The sequence below is a fragment of the Sarcophilus harrisii genome, chromosome 6 (genome assembly GCF_902635505.1).
Source record: "Sarcophilus harrisii chromosome 6, mSarHar1.11, whole genome shotgun sequence".
In the NCBI taxonomy this organism is placed as follows: Eukaryota; Metazoa; Chordata; class Mammalia; order Dasyuromorphia; family Dasyuridae; genus Sarcophilus; species Sarcophilus harrisii.
This window is the reverse complement of record NC_045431.1, coordinates 192,378,531-192,398,706: the sequence shown is the minus strand read 5'-3', so window position 1 is coordinate 192,398,706 and position 20,176 is coordinate 192,378,531. Positions and strand designations below refer to the sequence as shown.

The window sequence follows — 20,176 nt, the reverse complement described above, 5'->3', positions numbered from 1 at the left end:
GGTGCTCAGGGACCCTCCATCTTGCTGACCCCCCACTGGCCCCCAGGGATCCCCAGCCTTCCTGTCCGTGGCTCCACACCTCACTCCACACCAGCATCGTTCCAAAGACGACCTGGAGCCCGTCGAAGAAGTTGTCCCCGATGACGATGACGGTGGCTCCCCCCGTGGTCCAGCCCTCGCTGGGGCTGATGGCCTTGATGCAGGGGGTGGCTGCTGTGGGTCAGGAGGGGAGCATGAGGATAGGAGAGAGCAGGGCTGCTCTAGCTGGGATGATACGGGAGAGATGGAAGGGGGAAAGGTAGCCCCCGTGGCTGTACCTGGGGAATGGGACTGGGCCTAGAATGGGGGTGAAGGTGCTCACTGTGGGTGACTGAAAGAAGGATGAGTGGGGCCTCCCTGGGAGGGGAAGAGGAGGCGCCGTTGGCCAAGGGAAGGTGCCAAATGGCGGCATCCTGACCTTCGGAAGGGTCAAGGCGGCGGGCCCGGCGGCCATGCTTGGAGTTGTTGTGAACAAACATGTTGTCGGACACGGCGAGCACGTGCCCATCCACACTCACGGTCGTGGAGACCACCACCTGCACAGGGGGACACAGGGCGGGCCGTATTGGGGACATGGGGACAGGGGCCTGGGCAGGAAGAGTGAACTCCCTGAGGGCAGGAACACTGTCTCCTGATCCACTGGAGGAGGGTCAGGGTAGGATGACTAGTTGAGAAGCCAGCGGAGAGGCAGAGCCCAAATGTACCCTAAGGCAGCCAGCCTCTCTGAACCCTGGGTATCCCCGGGAATAAAACTGTTGTCTAAGGTAGGGGACCCGCCCCCACCTTTCTCTCTCTCTCTTTTTCCCCCGGGTTCTTTGTATCCCAACTTCAGTCCTGTGGGTAAAGTGATTAGCCAGGTTGAAAGGGAAACAGGAGGGGATGTGAGGATGCTCATGAACCCCATCCCTCATGATGGGGTTCCTGCTCCTCCCTTCCCTCTCAGAAACAGGGACTTCATATTTTGCTGTGGTTAAGTCTTGGACAACTCAAAGGGTCCATCCAGGGCACCAGGGAAAAGGACTTCTAGTTAAAACATGGCAGGTCTGGTCCTCTGTGCAGAGGGCAGGCAACAGCTTCAGAGAGTGCCTCTTCACTCCCCTCAGGCCCCTCAGGTGGTATCTGAAGTGGGACTTGAGGGAGGGGTCCTGGGCCCACCAACAGGGAGGCAGAGGAGGGGAAGGGAGAAGGATGCTCCCTCCCAGCCCAAGAGAAGGAAGGTAGGAATGAGCAGGGGCAGACCAGACCTAAGCTCCTCCAGCTCCCTTCACTATCCCCCACTTTTGCCTCCTCACCAGGGCTGGCCGGGAGCCCTTTGGATCTGGGATTGTGGGCAGGCCCCACCCTTTGGGAAGGTAAGGGGGGGCACTAACTGGGCTCCCCTCCCAAACTCTTCAGCACCCTGGGGGGTGGGAGTGGGGGGGTACCGGGCAGCTGCTCTCTGCCTCACGCTATGTAAATTAGCTGGGTCGTTAATCATGTAAAAATGTCACAATTATCATCTCCTTAAGTGGGGCCCTAATGAGGCCTCAGCAGCCAGGGGAGAAGGAGCTGCTCCACCCCCACTCGCGCCCCCCTCCACCTCCACTGGCTAGGGATCTTGGGGGTGGAGGGACCTGGAGAAATGGCTGAGAACACCCCACCCAAGGGCCCCTTCTCCTAGGGGGAGTCCCTGTCCATTCAGGTTCCCAGCCTCCAAGGTCCTGAGGAAGAAGAGGAAGGGCTAAGGGAATGAGAGAAAGCCTCCATCACCAAATCCCCTTAGGAAATGTAGAGCTCTGAACAGAAAACTGATAGGAAGGGGGGGGGCAATTTGGGGGGCCACCAGGCTGCAGTTCTAGGGGACAGGGAAGGGAAGGGCCTACAGGGTTCAACACTGGGATTACTCTGAAGTTCTGGGTGCCCAAGATAATTTTACAAGCTATCCCCACCCCCAGCCTTAGAACTACCCTTACTCTGATCCCTTCCCACTGTTCTCTCCCCCACCTTCCCCACCATGCTCCCCACACCACCTGCCATCCTTCAGTGCCCCAGAGGCCAAGGGTGGAGAGGGGAGAGGAAGGAAGAAATGCTGCGGCGGAGGGGAGGGCCCCGTACCTGGAAGCGCCTCATGTCTCTGGGATTGCCCGCATTCTTTAGGCAGTTCTGGTTGCATTTGAGGAAAAACTTGAGGAAAAACCTGAAACGAGGAGGAGGTAGTTGGCGTAGGGCTGGGAAGAGGGTGCTGGGCTCCGAGGGATCAAGGGGTTCACAGATCCACCTCTCCCCAAAATGTGCACTCCCCGGGAAGCAAGACCTCCCACCAGGTGCACTGGTTACACACACACACACACACACACACACACACACACACACACACGCAGCATCCTCTCACCTACAATGTACACCCACAACACATAGCTCTACCATTACACAATATTTATATCCCTGCCCACAGCATAACTGTCCCCCCAGAAGCACATATCTCTACCCACACAGCATCCCCCAAGTGGGGATTTCTCCTAAAGTTTCCCCAAAAAGTACCCAATATGTAATGCCCAGCACAAACTCTTCCCCCACTGCCTGTATTTTCCTACAGTGTACACACTACAATACTATCCTTCAGGGTTCACATCCCCTCACATAATATATATATCTCTCCCTACTTCATACAGTTGGTCAATAAACTTATATTAAATGCCTACTGTATGCCTGGAACTAGCCTAAGTGCTGAACATACAAAGAAACATGAAAACAATTCTTGGGGCAGCTGGGTGGTACAGTGGATAGAGCACCAGCCCTGAAGTCAGGAGGACCTGAGTTCTAATCTGGCCTTAGATGTGTGACCCTGGGCAAGTCACTTAATCCTCAGTAAAAAAGAAAAGAAAAGAAAAGAAAAAAATTTAAAAATAATTTCTGGCCTCAAAGAGCTCAGAGTCTGATCAGAAAGATAATGTGTAAACAACCAGATACAAAATATAGACAGGATGAATTGCAAATGATCCACAGAGGAAAGACATTAGAATTAAGGGGGATCTGAACAATCTTCTTTGAGAAGGGGGAACTTGAAGCACACCAGGGGAGATAGGAACGAGAAAGGAGAATGTGAGAGGTCTGGGGGTCCAGTGACCCTGCCTGGACTGGAGAAATGGAGGAAGTGAGAGAAGGCCAGTGTCCCTAGATGGCAGAGGTGGGGGTGGGGGAGGAGAAGCAGGGGGCTACAGGGTGGAAGTTGTAAAGAAATTAATTAGAAAGGTCCTTGTAGTTTATAGCCATCTTCCCAGCTTAAATCCACTCCCACGTGTACATACTCCATCCAGTGTTTATGACTTTAACCACAGTCTCTACACACTATATCTCACCCAAAGAAGACACATATCCCTAGCATTCAGTATGGTTTTGACCAGATGGTACACCTCCTCTCCCAGGACAGAACGCATCCCTTAACCTAATGTATAAACCTCACCACACACAAAGAACACTGCTCAGAACAGGAGGTATCGCCTGCACCCCCAATATATTGCTCACATGCCCACTCCAAGCTCATCAATGGCCTTATGGCCTTTGTCGGTCCTGATCCTCCAGCCTCTCGGCCATGTCCTACACCAAACCTTCCTTCTGGATGCCCTCTTCTCCCTTGGCTCTTGATGTACCCTCTCCATAAAATAAGGGGGTGGCACTAGATCAGAGCTTAATATCTGGGATCCACTGATTTCCCAGGGAATCTATCAATAAATTTCAAGGTATCCATGAACTTGGATTGGAAAAATATTCTATCTTTATTTCATTATTTACTCCTTTGTGATTCTATATACTTTTTTGTGCATTTAAGAACATTCTTCTGAGCAAAGGCTCCATAAACTTCACTTGACTGCCAAAGGGGCCTGTGACAAAAAAGGTTAAGAACCTCAGATGAGATAGTCTTTTAGGTCCTGTTCAGCTCTAATGGCCATGATCTAGAAACTCCTATCTTTTCAATGTGTCTACTTCTTTGTTCTACCCTTTAATTATAAATATATTAAGAAGCTTATACCCGAATCTTTTGGGGCTTTTTTAGACACTTCCTCAGGGATCATGATTCCCATGGTTTCATCTACATAAGACATCTTAGAAATCTATATCTCTATTCCTGACCTTTCTCTAGTTATCTGATGTTTATTTCCACCTGGATGCTCTCAGCTACCCCCAAAGTCAAACAGTTTAAAGCCATGCTCATCTTTTTTCCAAAATCAATTCCTCTACTCTTTGTCTGTCTGTGGTAGTACACCCATTCTTCCCGTCGCTTATTTTGGGGTCTGTGAACTTTTGTTTATATTTTTATAACTATTTCAGCATAATTGGTTTCCTTTGTCATCCTATGCATTTTATCTTATGTATTTAAAAACATTATTCTGAGAAAGGTTAAGTTTCAACAGATTGAAGAGAGGTCCATGACTCAAGAAAGTTTCAGAATCCCTGACCCAAGCTCAATATCTTGGTTATCGCTCTTCTCACTTAGACTAGTATAATTCCCTGTTTTTCCTGCCTCTATTCATCTACCATCATCCATTTACGACACTGCTTCCTAAAGGATCTCTCTAACAGAGAACTCTGATTACGCCACTCCTTTATTCAAATGTTTTCTGTGATTCCCCGTTGCCTAGTAAATAGAGGATATGCTCCTATTACAGTAAAGGTCTTCCAGATCTGGTTCAAATGTACTTTTCCAGCCTTACTTTCTGCTACTCCTCTTCCCAGGTTCTATACTCCAGCCAAACTGGAGTACTCTCCATCCCAGAGCCAAAACAAGAGCAAAGCAATTAAGGCACATGCCTTGGATGTATAAAGCTGAAGGATGCAGCAAATATGTAAAATAGGCATCTACTCTCCCAAGTAGACAATGCCATCAGAATGGAGTGAGGGCTCACAATTTCATGTTTTTGGCTCAGGCACAACATCAGTTGGTTATGTTTCTGTTCCATTTTTCTCTCTCCCACTTCGATGCTTTTGTTTATGTCTTCTCCCATTGCTGGAACAGATGCCTCCCTTCTCCCCATCTCTATCTATTGAAATCTCTTCCTCACTCCAGTGCCTTATTGAAAGGTCTCCTTTTCCTCTGATCCTACCCATATAATGAGTTTTTTCTTCCCAGAGAACTATATCCACATTGATGGGCACATTAAATGTTTGTTGAATGAATGAATGAGGTATTTTTGACTTTTCCCTCTTCATCTCCCTATCTCTCATGTAGCCAGTCACCAAGCTCTGGGGATTTCCTAAATCCACTCCCTTCTATTCCCCTTGCCATAATCCTAGTCAATGCTTTCAACAGGATGTATCAAATCTACTGATGCTCTCCCAATGATGATGTGTTCGTGTTCTCTCTCTCTCTCTCTCTCTCTCTCCATATGTATCACACACACACACACACACACACACACACACACACATATATATATATATATCCATATATTCATGGAAGAGTAGATCTCAAATTTATATGAGAATTTTGGTCAACCTGGGCACATAAGAACCAATTCATTACATAATGAATTACATATTGTATAGCTATAATTCCTGAATTATTCTCAGCCAGACAGTAAATCTGATTACATTATGGATTTTGAATAAGGGTATTCTGGGGCAGAAAATACCATTCTCTTCTAGGAATAAAAGGGAGCCAGACAAATATGATGGTGAAAAGTAGAATGGAGATGAACAGGACATCCTAAAGCTAGGAGGAAATTTTTACCTTATCAAGTTGGTAAACTGGAATCACGATTGGACCAAGGATATGAAATTCTATCCCATATTCAAAAAGGACAAAACAAATTTTTAAAAATGAGCAGGGGATTAGCATTAACATTAAGAAAATATACTTTGTGAGGAAATCAAGAAAGTATAAAGAGGAGATGTGGTAGAGAATATTTGGATGAACATTAATGAAAGGAGAAGAATAAGTGGTAGTCTTGTAAAAGTATAATAGAGACCAGCTGGACAGAAGGGGGAAATAGATAAGGAGTTCAGGAAACATCTAAAATCTGGTAAGGAAGTATGCTACATCAGTGATAGAGGTGAGGATGAATTCAGCCATCCAAATATCTGCTAGGCCTCTCTCTACTTCCAAAAATCAACTCATAGATAAATTCTTGACTTACTTTAGTTATAATTTCATCTTTCAAACGGTGAAGGAAGCAAAAAAGGGAATTTTGACCAATTCTTATTGATAAAGATTAGGAACTAGGTTCTGAAAAAGAAAACCTTAGAAATGACTACTTGACCTTAGATTTAAAGTCAGTTAAGGAGATGAAAGTAAGGAACAGTCTTGTGGAAAGAAGGAAAAAAGCAGCATTTATTAAGTGTTAACTATGAGTGCTGAGCTAAGTGCTGGGGATACAAATATAAGCAAGAAGAAAGTCTATTTCAGTGGGGGGGAAAGGAAACTCAAAAGGGCAATGAGGGATAAAAATTTGTAGGCATGATTTTGAAATCCAGAAATTCAGGAATAGAGCCAGAAGAAGAATTAAGGCAGACCAGGTTGAAGCTTTTCACAAAATGGAGGCTCCAAGAGCCTCCCCCAATGGGAGAAGGGGATGGGCCTTGCAAATAGATATTCTAATGTGAGCAGATTGCCAGGGGTGGATAGCAGGATATTCTAGAGTAAGGAGGCCCCAGAGTAGATCTCACTTTGGGAAGAATAAATTTTAAAGAAAGATAGGGTTGACCTAAAACTCTACAGAGCAAATAAGAGCCAGTAATGGTAGAATGAAATTCTAGTGACAACCACAAAGATTGTGATTAAAAAAAAAAAAAAAAAAAAAAGACGACAGGAAGTTCTTTGACTCTAACATGAATGTACAAGGAACTCATCCACCTATTTAGATTTTTAAAAGTCATGTATACAAGAATAGCATGATCTTATAAGAATAGCATCAGGAACTGTAAAACTCAGCATGACCTAAGCCTGGTGATGAATGCTAAGATAACAACAAGGGTTCCTGTAGCTGTGCTAAACTCCTCCTTATTTCTCACCTGGCTGTACTACTTTGGAATTGCTCTAACTTTTCTATCACATCCCAGGAAGCTCATTATTGGGAAAATCTCATCAACCTGCAAGATCCCATCAACTGTGGGACTCTGATTGGAAGGTGGGGATATGAACTTTAAACCTTCATTTAAGGAGAGAACTCTGCTCAAAATATCTTGTTTTTCACCTGGCTACAAATTTTCAAGACTTCTCTTACTTTTCTACCATGTCCCTGAGTGGAATACTTTCCTTTGGCTATCAAATCCCCAATTTTCAGCTTCCTTGTGTGTGTTGTCTTTCTCCTTAAGCTCCTTATTATGCCCAAAGGGCTATCAAAGTGTGCATACCTTTTGATCCATCAGTGTCTCTACTTGGCTTATATCCCAAAGAGATCATAAAAAAATGGTAAAGGACCCACATGTGCAAAAATGTTTGTGGCAGCCCTCTCTGTAGTGGCCAGAAACTGGAAACTGTGTGGATGCCCATCAATTGGAGAATGATTGAATACATTGTGGTATATGAATATTATAGAATATTATTGTTCTATAAGAAACGACCAGCAGGATGATTTCAGAAAAGCCCGGAGAACTGATGCTAAATGAAATGAGTAGAATCAGGAGATCACTGAACACAGCAAGAGCAATATTATATGATCAATTCTGATGGACCTCAACAATGAGGTGATTCAATCCAGTCCCAATGGTTTTGTGATGGAGAGTCATCTGTACCCAGAGAGAGGACTGTGGGGACTGAGTATGTATCACAACATAGAATTTTCACTTTTTTGTTGTTTGCTTGAATTTTGTTTTTTTTTCTCATTTTTTTTTCCTTTTTGATCTGATTTTTTGGGGGAGGGATGATAAATGTGGAAATATGTATAGAAGATTTGTACATGTTTAAAATATATTGGATTACCTCCCATATAGAGGAGGGAGTGGGGAAAAGAGAGTGAGGAAAAAAATTTGGAACACAAGGTTTTGCAAAGGTGAATGTTGAAAACTATCTATGCAACAATTTTCCCTGAAAGGAAAAGATATTGAGTCTTTAAACCACAGTGTACTCACTGGCAAGATCAGAAAACATAAGAGAAGGATAATTTGTGAATCTTTAGAAAGGGAAGCACTGTTATATCCTTGGCCATAGAGAGGAAGGACTGCCCTGATAATGTATTCTTAGGCTACAGACAAAATTGGGAAATTATTGGGTGAAAAGAGTTAGTTCTGTTCCTTCATTCAACTAGATTCAATCAACATTTATTAAGCATCTGCTATGGTTAAACAATATGCTAAATGCTAGGAATATAAGGACAACACTAAAAAGAATGCTCTGACCTCAAGAGGCTTACATTCTTTTTATTTGTGACATAGATCTGTAAGGGTGGAGGCAACAAATAGAAGCTGAAAAGAGTTAGCTATCAGTTAGATATAAGAAAAATCATTAGAGCTATCCCAAAGTGAAATAGACTGTTTTGTCTGGTAATGAGCTTGCCATTACTTGAAGTCTCTGGATAGAAGATGGATAACCATTTGTCCTGGATATTCTAGAAGAGATTCCTTTTCTGGTGTGGGTTGCACTAAATGGTTACTAAGGTTCTTTCTGACTGAGATTTTATAATGACCTGTATCAAAATCAAGTCATTCCACATTAATTTCATTCCCTTTTTTGACTGAGCAACAAGACAGGAATCAAAAGAATATCATACACACAATAAGCTTACATTTCAGCAAAGGATTTCACAAAATGTTTCATGTATTCCTTGTGGGTCAGATAAAGAGAGATAAGCTAGATAATCTGAATCTGAATGTGTTGATATCAATTTGGAAGGAAGTTTCTAGTAAAATAAAACTTCTGTCTACCAATGCACATACTCTGCAATTTAAAGTCTTTAGAGAATTGCTTAAGGACCTGGGAAATTTGAGATTTGCTCAGGGTCACAGAGGCAGTTTGTGTCAGAGTCAGTCCTTGAACAAGGATCAGCTTGACGAAGAGCTGACTCCAAAGGTCTATTACCTCGGATCCTATACTGATGAAAATTTTTGCCACTACCTCAGATGAAGACACAGATGGCACATTGATCAAATGTACAGATCTCATGGAGCAAGGAGGAATAAATGGACTCATTGGATGATGTCAGGATCCAAAAAAAGGCCTGGCAAGCTAGAATACTAAATCCAATAGAATGAAATTCAATATAAATCAATGTAAAGTCCCACACGACTTCAAAAAATCAACTACCCAAGTTCAAGATGAAGGGGAGATGGCTAGATCAAGGATCAGAAGAGTTTAGTAAACTTCAAGGGCAAACAATCAATGATGTGACAATGCAACTAACAAAGAGGAGGTGCAAGAACTATAAAATAGTATACTGATGTAATAGTACTGATAGTGATAGTACTGATGTCAACAGCCCAGGCTAGCATTGGAGTACCTCTGCAAAGGATACTGGAATTTGTCAAGAGGAAAGGGGACCATGATGATGAAAGGACAAGATATTATATCATTTGAAGACTGGTTAAAGAAATTTAAGTGGGGATCAAGCTGTATTGAAGTATCTGAAAGGCTGTCATATGGAAAAGGAAGGAAGGAAACAAGCATTTATTCACCTACTACAAACCAGGAAATGTGATAAGCACTTTACAAATATTATCTAACTTAATCTTACAGTGAGGTAGGTGCTATTATTATCCCCATGAAGCTAAGAGAGGTTACACTATTTACTCAGGATTATCTAGCTAGCATCTGAGGTTGTATTTGAACTCAGGTCTTCATGACTCCAGCCTAAGCACTCTTTGCACTGCACTATATGGCTAATTAAATTCCTTCTCCTGTAACTGGTAGAAGGAGAAGTCCAATTATCAGACTAAACTCCCAGAAGGGTAGGAAGATGAGAAAAACATAATTGGATATTTTGAAGAACCTTGAACAAAGTACGCACTTAACAAATATTTATTTATTTATTCAAGGAAATCACAATTAAGTGACTTGCACAGGATCACACAGCCAGTAAGTGTCAAGTGTCTGAATTTGAATTCAGGTCCTCCTGATTCCAGGGCTGATACTCTATCCACTGCACCAGCTATCTGCCCCTTAACAAATATTTACTAAACAAATTTATGAACGAGTAATGGACTTGCTCTGCTGGTTTCTCTCTGTGATTTTTGACAAATCACTTAACACCTCTGGGCCTTCCTTTCCTTATTATTAAAATGAGGACAAAATGACCTGTGACATTCTTTCCCAGTGTATTATGTTCCAAATACACAGTATATCCCTCCAGCACAGAGGATAGTGTACTCTACCCTTAAGCAACTCACATTCTAACAGGGGAAGTAACATTCAAATAATTAAGGTAATATCAAATATATACGCACACTATGTGTATGTATATATAGTAAACATATGTATATAAATCACAAAATGCACATACCCTTAGCCTACCACTGTGTGTTGACCTTCCCTATGATTTATTAGTCTTCACATATATACATATACAAAGTCTATATACTCCCACTTGTACAGCTTCCAAATATTCTCCACACAGTGTATATACTTCTTGTACTGTATTTATGATTAGTCATAACTCCATACTCTTCTATATATGAAATATACATACACAATGCAATCTTTCTGCATATAGTGGATGAGGTATGACTTAAAGTAATGAGATTGAGCAAAAACAACAGTACATCTAAAATAAGATATATTTTTCAAAGTAGTCTCCTTGAAGACTCTATGCATATTCCAATAATGCTTTGTTGTTGTTCAACTGTTTGGGTTGCTTTATGACCCCATTTGAGATTTTCTTGGCAAAAATACTGGAGTGGTTCGCCATTTCCTTTTCCAGCTCATTTTATAGATCAGGAAATTGAGGTAAACAGTATTAAATAACTCATCCAGAGTCACTAGTAAGTGTCTGAGGTCAAGTCTTCCTAACTTCAGGTCCAGGGTTCTTCCACTGCACCATCTAGCTGCCCACTAATACTACCATGACTCAAATCAAGCTTGGTATTCCTCTCTGGAAAGTCTTTACAGAAACAATCTATAAGCCACATGAGAATGTCAATTTTGCCATGTTAGAGTAAAAACTGGCTGGTTTTAGAGTCACTCCTGGATGGCTCTATTTTATTAACAGAAATACCTGTTAATTGATTGCCCAGATTGATTGCCCAACTTACATGCTTTACCTCCAAATGACTTTGGGCTGTTGAGAAAATTCAAACCCTTCGAAGGATGAGGGAGCATGCTACAAAGATAATAAATCTGAATTTTTAATATGGAGCTTTCCCCATAGTGGTTGCTTAGCCACTGTTTGCCAAATACCCACTTTCACCAGAGTATCTAACACTATTACTTTTGATAGCCATGAAGATAAGATGGAAAGATAAGAACTAGATGGCAACTTACTATAGAGTACTGGCTAATGGATCAATGTCAACCAGTTTCCAGATCCAGACAAAGGCCATTGGTGTATCACCCCAGGGTTCCATCCTCTACCCTGTTCTCATTTAATCCATACTTCTCCTATTCATGGAAGATTTGAAGCTGGGTGGGGGAGGGATTGGGGAGACAATGAATGGCAAAATCAGGATAAAAGATAGCTAGACTGACTGGAATGGTGGAATGAAATGAAGATGATTACATTTAATAAGAATAAAAATGAAATCTGGCATTTGAATTAAAAAAAGAAACCCAACTATACAAATACAGACTGGGAGAGGAGAGGATGTGGTTAGTTTATGTGAAACTGATTTGGGATTTTAAGACTGCCCACCTGGAATGAGACAATATAGCACAAAACTGCTGCTATAGAGTCTATCATGCTTCTTCTCCAAGTCTGTCTTAATATAAATCAAATATCCAGAATAAGGAAGATAAATAGACTCACTGTCCTCTGCCCTGGTCAGAGCACATCTGTAGTTTGAGGCATAGGGAGGGACTTGAACCTGTGATTTTACTGGCATAGAAATTCCTTCTACCAAATCAGGTTGACATCTTCTTTTCAATTTATATTCTTGGCGATTATCTCTCTCTCTCTCTCTCTCTCTCTCTCTCTCTCTCTCTCTCTCTCTCTCCACACAAACACATAGATACACACACACATACACACACACACCCATAGATACAGATATATCAATCACTAAGAGGTTAAGTTGTTCAGATCACCCAGCCAGTATGTGTCAAGGGTGAAACCTGAATTCAGATCTTCCTGGCTTGAAAGTCCATACTGCCTTTCCGTTGTGTATGACATTAAAAAAAAAAAAAAAGTTATGCCTGTCTCTTACTTTTTTGAAAATTAAATATTTTATTAAAAACCTATCATTGAATGTCACTATAAGCAACTGAATTTGCTTAGAAACTATTTTCATTTAAGTTGAGCAATTTTAGTGCAAAATGCATACACCTTTTTAGCCCCTCTTCCCAAGTATCCATCTTATGTTACATTTAAAAACCGATGCTGACAACCTAAAGCACACATCCAGAAGAGAGTAATCAAAATGCTGAAAATTCTGGAAACCATTTCATATTGAGGAAAAACTGAAGAATTGGGGATATTTAGCTTGGAAAAAAGAGAAGATTTAGAAGGATATTCAATAGAAAGAGCCATAGATTCTAAAGACAATTCAAAAAAGATTTCCAGATGTGTTTTTGAACAACAGCTGCATTGCTAGAATAAATATTCCTAAGACTATGAAGTCTCAGACAAGAAACTGAACCTTAGGGGCACAGGTGGTGTTTGCAATGCTGTGAGCGATAGCAAGTTTTTTGGAAGAGAAAGTAGACTCAGTATGTGAACAGCTAATTGAAAATGGTGTCTGAGAATGGGAGTTACATTTCTGGACAGAGGCTTAAACTATAAGAAAGACAAGTCTCTGATTAGGGATGGAGGCCACTTGACTAGGGATGATAAGAATGTATTTGTCTGGAATCTTGCAATTCTAATCAAAAGGACTTTAAATTACAAAGGAAGGAAGAAAAAGAAAATTGTTTCTCTCTATCTAAACAAGCTAGATGTCATAGAGAGTAGCTACAATTCAGGAAGAAGTAGAAATGCCCACAAATTCACAGGAGACAAATCAAAGAAAATATCAACATTGAAATTTATAGTCTCATAAATAACTATGCAAATTCACAAAGCATGGATATAACAAGCAAGGAGAACTAGAAATCCTAATTCAAGGAAACAAATTTGATCTTATTAATATCACAAAAACTTGATGAGCCATAAACAGGATAGGAAAATGTGGTGGGGATCAGAGTTAGAGTGGTACTGAATACTAAGATATATTCAAGTGTGGAAACCCAGGAAACAGAGGGGGGAAAGCATTTTGGAAAGGAGGTCTATGGAGTCATGAATAGAAATATTACTATCATTAAACCATCTAGACAGAAAGAGGAAAGAGAGTTTGGGGAAACATCACAACAGGATACAAGAGACATAATACAGTAGTGATGTGGGACTTCAGTTATCCAGATATTGTAGAAGCTCGGTTTATCAAAGGTAGAGCAGCAAATAACTGCTCAACTTGCTTTTCTTTGCCTTTTCTTTTGGTTTTATACACAAGTAAATGATAATTTTATTCTTCAAAGGGTAGAAAAATTTCTCTTCTCGATCTAATTCTCATCAATAAGAAAAAAAAAAACTAGGGTAGAAATCATAGAAACTTTGGGAAATCAGGGGAATTTGTAAAAGAGAAGACAAAGCTGCATAGAGTTTGACATCTGTTTCCTAAGCAAATTTCAAAGGACTCAGAGAAAAGATACATGGACTAAAATGCTACAGGAAAGTCAAACCAGAAGAGATGGGAAAGTCTCTGGAATTAAATTTTGAAGACATAAAAAAATTTACCAATGGAGTGGAAAACGGGGGAATTTTTAAAGACACTGACAAGGATACAAAAGAAACTCATGGACTAACTTCAATTTTTAAAAATGATGAATTGTGCTGAAAGAACTGGAAAATGTGATTTCTGTATGTGATCTTTGAAAGATCATGGAAAATGTGAGAGTTGCTATGGGCTGGAGAAAGCAAATGTCCCAATTTTAAGCAAAAAGATAAAAGAATACTAGAGACAAGTTGAAATTGATTATTCATTTTGCTTTGCATAAGCTTCTGTAAATTTTCCCAGGTCTTTCTGAAACTATCCTGCTTGGTATTTTTTATTGTACAATTGTATCCGATCACAAGAATATGCCACAGTTTATTCATCCATTCCCTAAACTGATGATATCTCCTCAGTTTCTAATTTTTTGCCACCACAAAAAGAATTGCTATAAAATATTTTTGTACATATTAAGTCCTTTTCCTTTTTCTAAAATATCTTGGGGATACAATTTCTTTTTCCTTGTAATGATATTACTGCATCAAACTGTTTTATAGTCCTTTGGGCATGGTTCCAAATTGTTCTCCAGAATGATTGAACCAGTTCACAATTCCACCAACAGTGCAGTAGTGAAATTGAAATTGAAACCTAGAAAATGTCCAGGATGCATCATTAAAGAGATAATGATGTTCTAGGAAAGAAAGTGATGGTCCCCCAAAACCCAAATGACTTCATCAAGGACACCTCATAACAGATTAACTTCATTTCCTTTTTTGGGCAAATTACATAATCTTTGTCTGCCTCATGTTCTTCATCTGTATAATGAAATCATAATAGTACCTATTTTCCAGAGTTGTTGTGAAAATCAAATGAGATAATATTTGTAAAGTGCTCTGCAAACCTTAAAGCTCTATGTAAATGCTAATAAAAATTACTATACAATAACTCTAAGCACAGACTATAATGACAACATGGTGAAAATACAAGATGCTATACCAAATTGGAGGTTGAATAATAATTATTATTAATAATAAATAGCTACCATTTATATAGTGCTGACTATATGCTAGATACTACTGTTAATGATTTATAATCATTACCTCATTTCCTCACAATAACTCTATTATCATCCCCATTTTAAGGCAGAAGAAACTGGGGCAAACAGAGGTTAAATGACTTGGCTAAATCACTTTTGACTGGAGAAAGGAATGAGTTGAAAGTTCTAGGAAGGAGGCATCTGAACTGGGTTTTCAAGAATAGCTGGTATGTCAAATGGCTAAGACAAAGGAAAAAAGGCGTTTCAAGTGTGAGAAAATAATATGAGAAAAGACACAGAATTATGACCAAATAAGAGTTAAAGAGGACTGCAGCAAGTAAAACAGATCGTTTTGATTACATGAAATTAAAAAGGATTTGCACAAACAAAACCAATGTAGCCAAAATTAGAAGAAAAGCAGGAAACTGGGTAATATTTTTACAACAAATTTCTCTACTAAAGGCTTCATTTTGTAAATTTTTAGGGAACTAAGTCAAATTTATAAGAATAAGCATCTTTCCTTGGTTGATTTCAGTCAATCATCATTACTATGCATAATTATGTCCTAGTTCTCCTCATTGTACTTTATATCAGTTTGGGTAAGTTTTCCCAGGTTTTTCTGAAACCATCTTGCTCATTATTTCTTATAGTATTCTTATAGTAATCCATCACAATCATATGCCACACAAATATTTGTAGCAGCTCTTTTTGTAGTGTCAAAGAGTGGAAAGTTGAATGGATGCCCATCAAGTGAAGAATGACTGAATAAAGTTATGGTATATGAATGTAATGGAATATAATTGTTCTACAAGAAATGATATGCAGGCTGATTTCAAAAAAGTCTGAAAAGACTTACAATGAACTGATGCTGAGTGAAGTGATCAGCACCAGAAGAATGTTGTACACAGTAACAGCAAGATTATGTGATGATCAACTGTGATAGACTTAACTCTTCTCAGCAATGCAGTCATCCAAGACCATTTCAATAAACTTGGGATGAAAAATGTCATCTACATCTACAGAGAGAATTATGAGACTGAATGCAGATCAAAGCATAGTATACTTACCTTTTTGTTTGTTTGCTTTTTTTCTCATGGTTTCTTTTCCTTTTGGTTTGATTTTTCAGGTACAACATGACAATTACAGAAATATGTATAACCTATAACAGATTGCTTGTTGTCTTGGAGAGGGGGGAGGTAGGGGAAGAAGGAAGAAAAGATTGACTGTGAAAGATTTAGCTATTCTATCAAAGACAATCCAATGAAGGACTCATAATGAAAAAATGCTGCCCACCTCCAGAGAGAAAACTGATGAATTCTGAGTGCAGACTAAAGTGTAATTTCTCACTTTCCTTATTTTTCTTGCTTTTTTCAACATGTCTAATATGGAAATATGATTTTCATAATTTCACATGTATATAATACATATAATATTGCTTCCATATCAATGGGTGAAAGAGGGGCTGATGGGAGAAAGAGAATTTGGAATTCAAAAATTTTAGAATGTTAAAATATAAATATTTTTAAAAAGAAAAAGAAAAGGCACATTAGTAGGAAAGCATTGGGTATATATTAAAGAACAAAGATGAGTAGATGAGTTTAGTTGGAGTCAAGAACACATGAAAGGGAATATAGATGAAGCTGAAAAGGCAGAGTAGTGCTAGATTGTAGAGGGCCTTGGAGTGTCAAGCAAAAATTTAAGACTTGATTCAGTAGGCAAAAGGGAGACATTGAAGAATTTTGAGTAGAGAAGTGGCGTGATCTGATCTATGTGAGAGAACACTTAAACCTTGGAAAGGATGGATTGGGCAGCAAGGTGGCACATTTGGTAGAGTTCCAGACCTGGAATCAGAAACTCATCTTCTTGAGTTCAAATCTAGCTATGTGACCCTGGGCAAATCACTTAACCCTGTTTACCTTAGTTTCCTCATCTCTAAAGTGAGCTAGAGAAGGAAATGGCAAAGCATTTGACTGTCTTTGCCAAGAAAACCCCAAATTAGGTCACAAAGAATAAGATATGACTGAAAAAAAGAATGAATGACAACAAAGAATGAATTGAAAAGGGGAGAGGGTAGACGTAAGAACACCTATTAAGAGCCCACTGATATAACTCGGAGGGGTCATAATGATGAACTGAATTATGCTGATAGTGGGAGAGAATGTCACTAACGATCATCATCACTAATGACCCTCTTTGCCAAATGGGATTTTTTTTTCTTTTTTTCACCCTTTTTTTCTGGGGTCCTTATCTTCATTAATTTTGGGTATATCCTTAGGTTCCTTCTATAGCCTTCTTTTCTTTTCCCTATCCTCTTCTCACTGAGTGATTTCATCTATTCCCATAGCTTCAATAATCCCTTCTCTTCAGATGGCTACCAAATCTATAATTCCATCCCTACCAATATCTCCCTAAACTAGTCCTATATTTCCAATCCACTAAGACATATTTATTATGCTCCAATTATATACCAGACAAAGTGCCAGACACTAATGATTTGGGGACAAAAAATTAAATAGGAGTTGACACTGCCTAATGATCAATGCCTTTTCACTGGCATTTCAAATCCAATAAAAGTAACATTGAACTTATCATATCTCCGCCAAACCTCTTTCTAGCTCCAACTTCTTTATTTCTATTGATGGAACCATCACCCTTGATAACATCCAGACTTATAACCTTGGCATCATTTTTCTTTCCTCCCTCTCCTCTGTCACCACATCTAATCAGCTTGGCAAGTCCCTCTATATTTCTTGCATGTAGTTCTTTTTTTCTAATTGCCACCACCCTAGTTAAGGCCTTTATTTTTTTTTCTCTTCTCATCTGGACTATTGTAAAAGTTTTCTGTGAGTGATAAGAGGAGGTGAACCCTGAGAAGGTCTTGGGACTGTTGCTTGTGGGGGTAATTAGAGTACAGTGAAAAAAAATAGAGAAGAATCACTTGGGGATGGATCTGCTTTGAGGTACAATGAACAAGCTCCCCACAGAGTATGTACCCATGATTACACATAGTATTTATTTCCTTCATATTATTTCCCACATAATATATCCACCATCACACCAACTACTATGACAATACACAGAGCATATATTAACATAATTAGTATTGATACTATATGATCAGCACTATGGAAAACACCAAGCTTAAGTCCAGCCTTCTCTATGAAACCTTCTTCTCCCACATCCTAGTTTGTGTTTTTTGCCCCTTATGGAATTCTACAATATGACATTTGGTCATAATTTTGGCTGATTTCTGTGGTTCTGTGGTCAAAATTGAGTCTTATCTTCTCCTAGTCTAAAAACTTCCTGAAGGTAGGACATACACACACATACATACACCACTATAGTAGTATATACTGTATATAGTAGCAGTAATAAAATACATACATAAACACATATATAAACATTACTATAGTAGTACATGCAGCTAGGTGGCACAGTAGGTAAAGTGCCAGGTCTGGAGTCAGAAAATCCTGAGCTCAAAGCTGGCTTTTGTGTGACTTAGGGAAAATCACTTAACCCTGCTTGTCTCAGTTTTTCCTCTATAAAATAGCTGGAGAAGGAAATGGCAAACCACTCCAGTATCTTTGCAAGAAAACTCCAAATGGGTTCATAAAGAATCAGACAGGACTGAAATGACTAAACAATAAAAAATGTATATGTGTGTGTGTGTGTATATATAATATGTGTGTCTGTATGTATATATGTGTATATGTATATATGTGTATAACTATGTGTTAAATATGTATATATGTAATCCTCTGATCTACCAACCCATTCAAGTAACCTAGTCAATAAATAACCCAGAAAATAAATAAATGCTTATTAACTGAAACAAGATATATGTATATATACATACATACATATATATTATATCTCAGTGGTAGCAAAATTTTGGACAAAGCCTCTCACAATATTCTTGTGGCTAAGATGTAGATTCAGGTTGAATGATCACAGAAAAGTGGTTAGAGAACCAGCTGAATGAATCAATTGAATGAATCAGAGAGCTAAAGAATAGTGATTAATGGGTTCATGTCTTCCCAGAAGGAAGTATCTCTAATGGCCTGCCTCAGGGCTCTATCTTTGGTCTCATGATGCTAGACACTTCTATCAGTGACTCAGATGAAGGGAAAGACAGCATGTTTGTCAAATTTATAGTGACAGGAAATTGGAAGTGAAAATTAATATGTCAAATGACAAAGTCCCTAAAGATAGGGTAGAACAATAGATTAAAACTAATGAAATGAATATAATAGATGTAAATGTAAAGTCTTATGTTTGAGAGTCAAAAATTAGCTGCCCAAAATACAGATTTGTTGTGTAACCATGGCTAGATAACAAACCTTGTTGAAAATGATCTGGGGGTTTCAGTGGACTGGAAATTCAATATGTGACAACAGTGTGAAACAAGAGCCAAAACCTCACAAAAATCACTATGTTAGGAACACAATGTCTAGATTGGAATCCACCCAGTTAGCAAGTCTCTCACTGTAATACTTCTTCCTACTTGTTCCCTTCTCTTTAGTCCTACTACCACCATCCTAGTTCAGGGCATAACTGGATTGGGGATAGCTTGACTGGAAAAGAGGAGATTTCAGGGGACCATGACAGCTGCTTTCAAATACAACTTTAATAGCTTAAAATTGGACAAAGACATTTTGACCCTGAGAAGGTCTTGGGACTGTTGCTTGTGGGGGTAATTAGAGTATCACATGGAGAAGAGATTTGAAATGAGCAGAATCAGAAGAATTTGTATAATAATAAACTTGTAAACAAACAATTTTGAAAGACCTAGAAACTCAGATCAAAGCAGTGAACAAGAATGATATGAAAGAACTAAAGATGCTTAACTCCTGAGAGAGTGGTGAGGCACTCAAAATGTAATAAGCCATTTCTTTGTTGGGCACTGCCAATGTGGGAATTTGTTCTACTCATCTGTGCTTATTTGTTCCAAGAGTTTTGTCTTTATTTTTTTCCAGTGGGGGTAGGAGGATGTGAGAGAGAGAGAGAAAAAAATAAATTCTTATTAAACCGAAAAAATAAAACTGTTAAATTTTTTAAAAAGAGAAGTAATAAAAGTCTCTTCCTTGACTCTAAAGGCCTGGCTCTAGAGGGGCATTGCAAATAATATAAATGGATTCAGGCTCAATAAACAGATGGATTTACTCACAATTAGATTGGTGCTAAAGCAGAATGAGCTGCTTTGTTGGGTAGGTAAACTCTAAGATAGGGCTGGATAGTGGGATAATACTGAGGGGATTTGGAGAAGGAAATGGCAAACCACTCCAATATCTTTGCTAA

The 20,176-nt window shown here is 39.4% G+C and overlaps 2 protein-coding genes across 8 annotated transcripts in view; one reads left to right on the top strand and one right to left on the bottom strand.

Moving 5' to 3' along the window:
- EBF4 (EBF family member 4) overlaps positions 1–20,176 on the bottom strand; it is a 98,756-nt gene that overhangs the window by 16,382 nt on the left and 62,198 nt on the right. For 5 of the 7 annotated variants that reach the window (XM_031943048.1, XM_023506183.2, XM_031943047.1 and 2 more), the window contains 3 exons: positions 2,134–2,215; positions 458–575; positions 80–213 (listed from right to left, as the gene is read on the bottom strand). In XM_031943048.1, coding sequence (XP_031798908.1) covers positions 80–213; positions 458–575; positions 2,134–2,215 — 334 coding nt within the window. The remainder of the gene's footprint in view (positions 1–79; positions 214–457; positions 576–2,133; positions 2,216–20,176) is intronic. The other 2 variants (XM_023506184.2, XM_003773465.3) reach the window with 1 other exon arrangement.
- LOC100927631 (N-acetyltransferase 8) overlaps positions 1–20,176 on the top strand; it is a 57,502-nt gene that overhangs the window by 26,313 nt on the left and 11,013 nt on the right. The window lies entirely within an intron of this gene.